Source organism: Montipora capricornis, chromosome 9 (genome assembly GCF_036669925.1).
Source record: "Montipora capricornis isolate CH-2021 chromosome 9, ASM3666992v2, whole genome shotgun sequence".
NCBI lineage: Eukaryota > Metazoa > Cnidaria > Anthozoa > Scleractinia > Acroporidae > Montipora > Montipora capricornis.
The window spans coordinates 13,356,155-13,366,154 of NC_090891.1; the positions used below are offsets into that span (position 1 = coordinate 13,356,155).

General features: G+C 38.6%; 1 protein-coding gene and 1 long non-coding RNA gene across 2 annotated transcripts in view; both read left to right on the forward strand.

Annotated features, from left to right (window-relative positions):
- LOC138015698 (arfaptin-2-like) overlaps positions 1-8,077 on the forward strand; it is a 23,648-nt gene extending 15,571 nt beyond the window's left edge. The window contains exons 2-3 of the mRNA XM_068862806.1: positions 5,467-6,155; positions 6,821-8,077. Of these exons, the coding sequence (XP_068718907.1) occupies positions 5,467-6,155; positions 6,821-6,973 (842 nt within the window). The 3' untranslated portion in view covers positions 6,974-8,077. The remainder of the gene's footprint in view (positions 1-5,466; positions 6,156-6,820) is intronic.
- The window catches only part of LOC138016671 (uncharacterized), a 310,549-nt gene that overhangs the window by 274,963 nt on the left and 25,586 nt on the right, over positions 1-10,000 (forward strand). The window lies entirely within an intron of this gene.

The window sequence follows — 10,000 nt, forward strand, 5'->3', positions numbered from 1 at the left end:
GATCTTGGGGGTTTCATTGGCATGCATGTTCAGTGGTCATTTTCCTACCATGTGAGGTATGTTAGTCAATCCAATTCCATCCACTTTGTTCTGGGAAAATATTTGTCTATACATATGCCATCACATATAATACTGTTATACTGTTCCTTTTAGAACAATACATTAATAGGGAAAGTTAAAATACTGTTTTTCCAGTCATGTTTTAATGGCGTTTTTAAGTAGGATGAAACATATTCGTGTTGATACTGAGTTTAACTCCATCAAAACAGAAGCAAGCTATTCTACTTGTAGGTACTAGAGCATTTTACTCAGCCACTGTATCCCATCTTCAGCTAAGGTTACTGGTACCCCTACAGTAAGCAATAAGCTCTTGAGAGACCTTGGTTCCCTAAATCCCCTCAAAAGGAATTGCAAATCCACAGATGCATCCATTCAGAGTCTTACAAGGAATCTGAAACCTCAATTAGATGTTTCGTCTTTTGGGGATGAGTGGAAATTGCTGCAAGCAGACCAAGATGTACATGTGTGTACATATCACACCTTGACACTGATCAGCGTATAGATCATTTCTGGAATGCAGTCTTCATGTTAAAGTCAACTGATGGTAATAGTCGTTACAATCTCTGACTATAGTGATCAAATCTGCACTTTTTTTAGCCCAGACAAATGGTGACTCTGAGAGAAGTCTTTCAATAAATGCAAGAGTCATCACCAGTGACAGGTTAGCACTAGGTGAAGTGACTATCACAGGTTTGCTTACTGTAAAGGAGGGCAGTCAGATTTTATGATCCTGTGAATGGTCAACCCGAGACTATTGCTATCACAAGAGAGCTAAAACAGTCTGTACGGTCAGCTCATGCTGCATATAAAGCAAGACTCGAGAAAGAAAAACAAGAAGATGAAAAGAAGAGGGCGGTAGCTGAACAAAACAAGAAGGAAGCCAAAAAAATTCTTAAAGCTAAAGAAGAGATGTCAAAATCCACACATTTCTTCGAAAAGTGAAATGATGACCTAATGAAAGAGGAAGAAGTAGTAAGAGCAGGCGTAAAGGCAGCTGATGAATTACTAAGTGTGCCCTCTCAGCAACAACTGTAAATAAACAGAGCGTAAATGTAGCTACAATGATGCTTGAAACTGCTAAGACCAAAGGAACAATGCAATGCAAAGCTGGGGGAAAATAGGAGAAAAACGAAAATTGCTGGCTGGCAGACAGCACAAACTGCTGGATAAAGCCATGTCATCAGCAAAGATAAAGATAAGGTTACCCAACCTGCTAAGAGAGCAAAAAAATAATGAGCACATGTCATCTTGCTGGCTTTATTGTACATTACTTTTATTTCCCCTATTTTGCATTTGGTGACAGTTAACTTGGACATCCTTTGTTAAGAGCTTTTTCATCTTAACAAATGTCATCTTGCAAAGCTGGTTATTTGCTTTTTTGGCCATAAGGGGAGTTCTGCTTTGCTTACAAAGCAACATTGTTGCTGTGAGATTTAAGAATGTCACCACTGTCTGTCATTGTTTAGATGCCATAATGTGTAAAAAGTTTCCTATTTTTTTCCTATTTTGGTTTAAAACTTACGATGTTTTTCCTCTTTTTTGACCAATATTTTTTCTTATTTTCCTATTTTCTGAGTGTCGTCTGTCAATTGACACCCTGTAAACGTGCCACAAATGACTTACCAAAAAACTGGTGTGTACCATATGACAGTAAAATTATGTTGTATTTATAAATGAAGTGAATAAAAGCAATCCCATTTTTCCAATTTCGTTAAACTCTGTTTATCTTCAAGATCAAGGGCAATAGTCGTCACAATCAAGGGCAATAGTCGTCACAATTACTGATCCTGTCCGTCAACCAATCAACCTTCCATGTTGAAAAAGTAAAAGTAAAAGTGTACCTCAGAAAATAATTTACCACCTTTTGGTTTATTTGTTTGTTATTTTTTTGCTCGCATGTGCATAAAGATCCAGGTATTTTGAGGTTAGGGAAGAACTTTTAGTGATCAGTGGGAGATACAGCATGGCATCATGGAAATGCATGTTGAATTGTATCACTGAAATGACTACATACTGATACCTTACTCTAGTTCCGAATGACGACAGGAAAAGCAAAAAGAATTGCTCACCTGTTGCGAGAGCTCCATTGCTGTCACCAGGCAGAAACCCAAGTAAACTTTCAGGGGAAAAGCAGATACACACATGTGGCATATTAAAATGTTGTACATACAATAGTGCAAATATCACCAAAACAAGTAATGTTTTCTTTCAGCTTTTAATTCAAGGTTAAGAAATCACATTACAATAATATTATACCACGTTTTACTAGTAAGTCTCTTGCGAGCTGTTGGGATGAATATGTTTTCCTTGTCGCATAACTTTCGCAAATTACGGTAACATGTGCGAATTTAATCACTCATTGAAAAGCTATGTCCCCATTAACTGCGCAAAATGAACATACATTGTTTGGACGTAGTATTTTACTCTGTCTAATGCCAGACGATTTTACTCCTCAATGGGGAACCCCTGGGAGTCAATGGGTTAATCACTCACTGAAAAACTATGTCCCCATTAACTGGGCAAAATGAACATACATTGTTTGGACGTAGCATTTCTATATTTGGGAATCCCATTGCGACCCAGTCTCTGTGCGCTACCAGGAGGTAACTCAAAGAATGCCCTCAGCAATATTGAACACATATACAAGTTGAAGAGTCGTCTATTTGTGGAATTTGCTTAACTGACGTACGTTCTCTCCAACCATATGGCTTTTTTCACTGCTTAATCTCCAGCTGGGATCAAATTTACAAGAAAGTGAGGATGAATCACCTTGTGATAAGTTAGGCGCCTGTTCGGGCTACTCATTCAGAAATTTGGTCGCTTGCGCTCAAAATAAGGCAACCAGGCGGCAGCAGCCTTGGCTTAGTTCGCATTTTTGAGCGTTAAAATATAATTTTCAGTCCTATGTTTCTCACGGCAAGTCCTATATTTTGAGGTCACCCATCCAAATACTACCCACCCCCCCCGACCAGTCTTAACTTCAGTGAACTTTTGTCTTGGAAAGCTGTCAGACTATTTTCTTCAATCTTTGTGGGATGTAGTTTTTTACTACTAACCACATCTCTGCTCAGGGGGTTATTTACCTAAGACATGTACATATACCATGGCACCATAATGATGTAATTATGGTACCAAAACAATATCGTGGACTATTAGAGCTACATAGTATGCAAAGATAACTTGAATCTCTGGATGACAATACAGCTGTGTTACTGCACTACCACACGTACGCAGTGCGTGCCTATTTTAAGAAAAGGCAATCAAAATTGTCCAACTAATTCTTAGAGCATGATCAAAATCAAAATGCCTCAGTTTTTGTTAGACTTAAGAAACAGTGTGTCCCAACGGTTGGTTGGTTGGTTGGTCTTTTATGACATTACCTAAACTACAATGCCTACAGCTGTATTAAGGCGGCTCAAACCAGTTTCAACGCTTCCAAGTGACACTCTTATTAGAAGGATTGGCACCACAACATATCATGTATTAGAAATAATTATTGTGGTACCAAATGAAACATGAATTATTGCTGCACAAGATACAGTCATTATTTTGACATAAGATGTCATAGTGGCAACGGGAAAGCCCTGTAAAAACACCCTTTATTTTGTGTTTAGCAATTTCAAAACGAACTCGGTGATCCCCATTTTTTTTATTTCTGAAAAGTAATCAGAAAGTCAGATAAAACTTTCTGCAAAGTTTAAAAAAATTCTGTGTGGAGGATTCAGAGCCACCTTAATTATGTGATTTTTTTTTCACGAGTTTCAACAAGAATTTGTGGCGCTGATGAATAATAAAGCAGCTCCTATTTCCAAAAGGGTGGAATTAGATAACCTCATCTAGGAGAGTAAAATTTTGACTTTGCAGAAACAATGATCAACCTCAAGAGTTGGGCGATTGTGATCTTTGTGTTGAATTCACATATTTCTTGTCAATCTTTAAAAGACTTGAAAGAAAAAAAACCAAACAAACAAAAACAAAAACCTGGCGTCTTGCCATGATTTTGACTTAGATGTAGCCTTTTTTTTTTTGCGAGAAAACATGCAAGGTAACTTGATCATGGCGATGTAACTTTGGGTTTTTTTCATTTACTTGTACAATAGAAAAATTGAATTTGCCAAAAATCTCCCAAAATGTTTTTCACTGATGGTAACTTCTTATATTCTTGGTTTAAAATTTAAGTTGTTTTCATGTCGCAAATTTTTTTTACTGATGGCAAAATATTTTATTCTCTGAAAACTTCATTCTGCTCTTCCTATAAGCTGTGTATCAATAATATTTACTTTTGCATCAACATTTGTTTTGCATGGAGCAGACTAACAAAATCTGTACCTTGCTTAGTTCGCATTTTTGAGCGTTAAAATAGAATTTTTGGTCCTATGCTTCTGACGGCAAGTCGTATATTTCAGAGGTTACCCATCCAAATACTAACCCCACCGGACAAGGATGAACTTCAATGAACTTTTGTCTTAGAAAGCTGACAGAGGCTCAGAGTGCACGCATAAACTTGTGGTGGAAAAGAACATGTAAGGGAACTTGAAAATGATCAACATCTCAGCCTCAAAGCCAATGTTTCTCGATTCCCTTTTACTTTCTTCAATCTTTCTGTGTTTAGTGTTTTACTAGTAACTCTCAAGGGGCTATTTACCTGTAAGACATCTACCATAGCACCATAATGACATACGGTACAAAAACAATATCAGGTACTATTAGAGCTACATATGAGGCAAAGATAATTTGAATCTCCTGGAAGACGAAACGCAGCTCAGTTGATAATTATACAGGGCTGTAAAACTGCACTACCACACGTACGCAATGCGTGCCTATTTTTAAACTTTGCCAAACGTTTAATTGAGGCCTTCTAATCACTTTTCAGCATTAAATAAGTGGAGTCACTGTGTTCGTTTTTGAGATGTGAGCAACTAAATCCAAAATATAGGGGGTGTTTGCTGGGCTTTCCCATTGCCAAGGTAACTTATTACATCACAATAATGATCACATCTTGTTTGGAAATAACTGGTGTTTCATAATTATGGTACCATAACATTGCTGTTACGTGATACAGTGTTGTAGCATTATTCGATCTAAAGAGAGTGTCTTCTACAGTGGGTAAGTGTTGAAACCCTTTCAAGCCTTCTTAAGTGCATGTATTCCTAGAGACTACAGTCTTTTCCTCAAAGTTTAGTTTATATTGCTGTGAAAAAAAATTAATCATTACACTATAGGTTTAATTGAAATTGAAATGTGTCTGATACAAAGCAAATTGTGCTTTGAAACAGCATAGTCTTGTTCTGCCAAGCAAACCTATAAATCTTACTCATCTCTGTGCAAATTGTGTTGGTGTGAGGTAGCCGTAACTGTGATAAAGGTTCATTGATTGGTCATTGTTGGTTTTTACCCTCCCTATAGGAATTTCACCAAGATCATGGGAAACATCTGAAGGAGCCTATCAAAATGGCCACCCAGCAGCACCAGCTGTCATGCGCCCAGGCACTGCCCAGAAAATAGATCATTTGAAGAAGTGGAGTATTTCAACATATAAATATACTAGGCAGTATCTTTCTGAAAGGTTTGGGAAGGGTACAAGAACTGTAGACACTGAACTCGAAGGACAAATTCTTTTGTTGAAAGAAACTCAAGCCAAGTATGTGAATGTTTTAAAGCTTGCAAAGCAGATGACACAGCATTTTCATAATATGGTGCAAAGTCAAAGGGGTCTTGCAGATGCCTTTGCAGACTTAGGGATGAAGTCTCCTGAGTTACAAGATGAGTTTAACTACAATGCAGATTCTCAAAGGTCACTGGTCAAGAATGGAGAGGTTCTTTTAGGAGCTCTTAATTTTTTCACCTCCAATTTGACAACTCTTGTAGACAAGACAATGGAGGATTCCATAATGACAGCAAGGGCATATGAATCTGCCAGGATAGAGTATGATGCATACAGAACAGACATGGAGTCAACCCAAGCAGGACCCCGAACTGCAGCAATTGCCATTAAAGCTGAAGAAGCTAAACAACAGTATGATGTGCAGAAAGAGAAATTTGACAAGCTACGTGGTGATCTGGCAATCAAGCTTAGATTCTTAGAGGAAAATAAGGTATTGAAATAATACATGTATTACTATCATGCAGTTTCATAATGATTATTAGTACAATGTATGTTAGTGTTTTATCTACTTGAATCTCTTTGGAGTTATATCATGAAATTGCTAGAGATAAGGGGGCCATCATTATGCAGCACATCTTTATCACAAAAAATTCATTCAATATTTTCTAAAAGACATTATTTTGAAATTGATGAATAAATGATTATTATTGATTCAAGCAAAAAGACTTGAAAGTGAGGGTCCATTTCATTGAACTTTAAGCCACTTTAACCAACATCTCAAATGCAGCATGGTTCTTGTGTACGTTTAAAGGACATACAGTCTGTAATTATTAATTGTTACTGGACATGTCTGTTTTCAACATTCTTGGTGACTGATGTGTTAAGAAACAGGTAGTGTATATGTAAGGAGTATTGTTCGCCCTTGGATTAATCATCCTTAAAAGCAGTTCTCCGTATAAGCCCCCATGGCTTCTTGAGACTTCCCCATCTTTAATTGTACATATTTCTTGATCTGTTTCATTGTAATAAATTATGTACACTGTATTAAAGGCAAATGGATGATTAATTAATCAATTAATTAATTAATCAATCAATTAATTAATTAATTAATTAATTAATACCATTACATCTGTATTAAGTTCGGTTTCTTTGCAGGTAAAGGTGATGCACAAACAGTTACTGCTCTTCCAGAATGCTATAGGTGCTTACTTTGCTGGAAACAAACAGGCTTTGGAAACTTGTATCAAAGAATTTCACATAAAAGTCAAGAGCAGTGAAGGCAAACAGCAATCATTTTTGGAGCACTGAATAGGGTCATTAAAACATAAGGATAAATTATGGTTTTATTGAGGTCAGGGGGAGGCAAAATATTATTATGGCAAACTTGAATAGTGATTTAAATCAATTTGGGGTTAACTTTGAGACTTTCCTTGAAGACATTACTCACCACAATTTAGAAGGGGAATCCACAGCATTTTTGTGCATTCCACAGTGGTATACATGTAATTTATTTGTTCATCATCAAACAACATGCTTGGTTGTCATGTACATTGTACAGTACAGTGTACATGTAAGTTGGCATTTTGGCAAGAACCAAAAGGTGGATTTATCTTGTTTCCTAAAATATAGATGGCATGGGTGAAAAGGAAAGGAACTCTAAGGAAGGAATAATTATCAAGTACTTTTTGGATGTTTACAGATAATACGCTGTATGGAAATTTTCCTAAATGCCCTAACTATATACCAGTACCTTGGTGGTCTTGACATCAAAAAGTAGTTGAAGTTGTGTGACTCATAGCCTGCAATGCAGGCGTCTTATTGAGCTGCCATGTTGGATGGATGCTGGGAGGGAATGGGACAAGGGAAACAAAAAGATTTTTTTTGTCCTCCCTTTCTTCTCTCACCTCTCTCGCTTTTGATCAAACCCTCCCTCTCCCCCCCCCCCCCCCCACCCCTTGGTGGCAATTTATTCCTCTCCCCAAACTTCCTCTGCTTCAGAAATTCAAGATGGCGGCCAAAAATTCCGGGGAGGAATATGCTCAGCCCGTGACCACTTAAATACGCCTGCACTGCAGGCTATGTGACTCGCCAATGAAAACTGCTTCAATTTAGCACACCTCAGGCTCTGGTAATCATGTAATTATGGATTTTCTTTTAAAAACATTGCTGTGGTAAATTAGACGGTTTGGTGTTTGTCACAATCTTTTCTTTCAACAGCACTCAGTTTAAACTAGCCCAGTTTTAAGTTACCTGTATCCAGTGGAAGACGACTTTCTCAGTGGGTTTTAGTGCAAAAAAATGCAGCAATTCCTGGGAATGTTCATTGCCAGACATGCTACACTGTATTTCTATGGTATTCTTGGCCCTATCAATCAATCCTGAAGCAAAAAGTAAAAAGCTTGCTCAATTAAATAAGGTGAAAACTTTCTTTGTCCTATAGAATACGGCAAAACCTGACTACCGGTAAACTAAGGCTGCGTTCGATTGACCGTGTTCCGGAATAGGGAATGGGATACATGGAATAGAAGTTAGAAATCCTTCGTTCTTACGATTAACAATAAAATTGTCAAACACCTGCTAAAATGCTATTTTAAACATATCTTTATTATCCTTGGTGCTTCAAAACGCCAGTCATCACTCCAAGTATTCTTATTCCGGAATAGAGTCAATCAAACGTGCCCTAAAACAAATGAATGAAGGGGGTAGTTTCTAAAGAAACAGTGGTGCTGCGTCGGTGGGGAAGTAGTATACAAAAATTTGGTTTTATCAACCGAGTTGATAATGTAAATTGGCCACCGTACAGAGATTCTAAAAGCTGACGTTTCGAGCGTTATGCATCAGTCAATTCCAGCAGTGCCCATCCCCCCTCCCCCCGGGCTAACCCGCAGGCATTAGCATTTTTTTAAAAAATGGGCAAATTCCCTGGGGTGGAGACACATAAGCTGTGTAAATGCCCCGGGGTGGGGACGAAGAAAGAGGGCAAATGCCCCGCCCCCGTGATCGTCGCCTTCCAATAGGCGCTCGTATTCGCAGGCTACTTTGTCTGGCAAGAATCAAGACATCTTAAATGACCTTTCATCGCATTTTACGCTCTCAAGATCTGTCTTGAAGATCGCATCATTTGAATTGGCAGCCCTTCAGTGTTTCATATAACACCGCTTTCATGAATTTAAAAATTGCTAGGCTAGTTTTAAATGCGAAATGCGAAGTAGTCGTGTTTTATACGTAGTCTTCGCGTCAGTGATTGTTTTGTGATATTAGTTCACCTTGTCGCTTTTATATATTCATATGCTTACAAGTATAAATGAAGAAATACCTAAAGTTGAGAAAACATACCTTTAAAAACATCCACAAGTTTTTCGACTCGGTGACGGACAAGCCAGTCTTTAACTAAGGCCTCGTGTTTTCCAATAAACTCTTCCATGTTAATTCGAAAACACTTGTGTCAAATGCCTGGGGGTCGCCCCGGGATGGGCTACTGCCCAGCCCCCGGGCCGCGATAAAATTACGAAAGCCCCACCCCCGGGACTGACAACTTCAGCAAATGCCCCGCGATTGTCCGGGGGGGGGGGATGGGCACCGCTGGAATTGATTGATGCATTAGCCCTTCGTCAGAGCGAATCGAGGAATTGTGGGTTATGTGTAGTTTTTATAGGAGAGGAGGAGCTACGCTATTGGTGGTAACATGTCAACGTGAGAAATAGGAATTCATTAGTGCAATGAAAAGCGTTCGTTAAGACCGTGAGGATTAAGCGTGCCGATTTGGAAGATGAATTTTTGTTCTAGGTTCTTGCGGGTTTCCGTCGTACCTGGATGTAGGGAAAGGCCGCAGATAGCCATGTGTTTTTTGGAGTGGTTAGGGAGATTAAAATGACGAGCGATTGGCTTACATGCATCCTTGTCATTCTTCTCAACATCGCGAACATGTTCGCGGAATCGGTCGCCTAGTCGTCTACCTGTCTCGCCAATGTATAATTTATTGCGTAACGTACAGGTTATGCAATAAATGAAATCTGCGGAGGTACATGTGATCGCTTAGATACCGATATCTTGCTAGTGTTAAGAATGAAAGGACAAGTTTTGCGTCGTGAGTGCGCACATTTGAAATTGCCGGGTTGCTCGTTAGTCTTGAGCGCGCTTCTAACTTAAAAGTTGCCTACGTTTTTGTTGCGTTTGAATGAAATAAGTAGAGTCTGCGAAAAGATTCTACTAGTCGCGGGATCATTTTGGAATAGTTTAAGTTATTAAGAGTGATACATTTGACTGCGCGATTATGAGGATGGAAAGTGAGGGTGAATGGAATTCTGTCATTCTTATCTTTTTGTGACGCTTGTA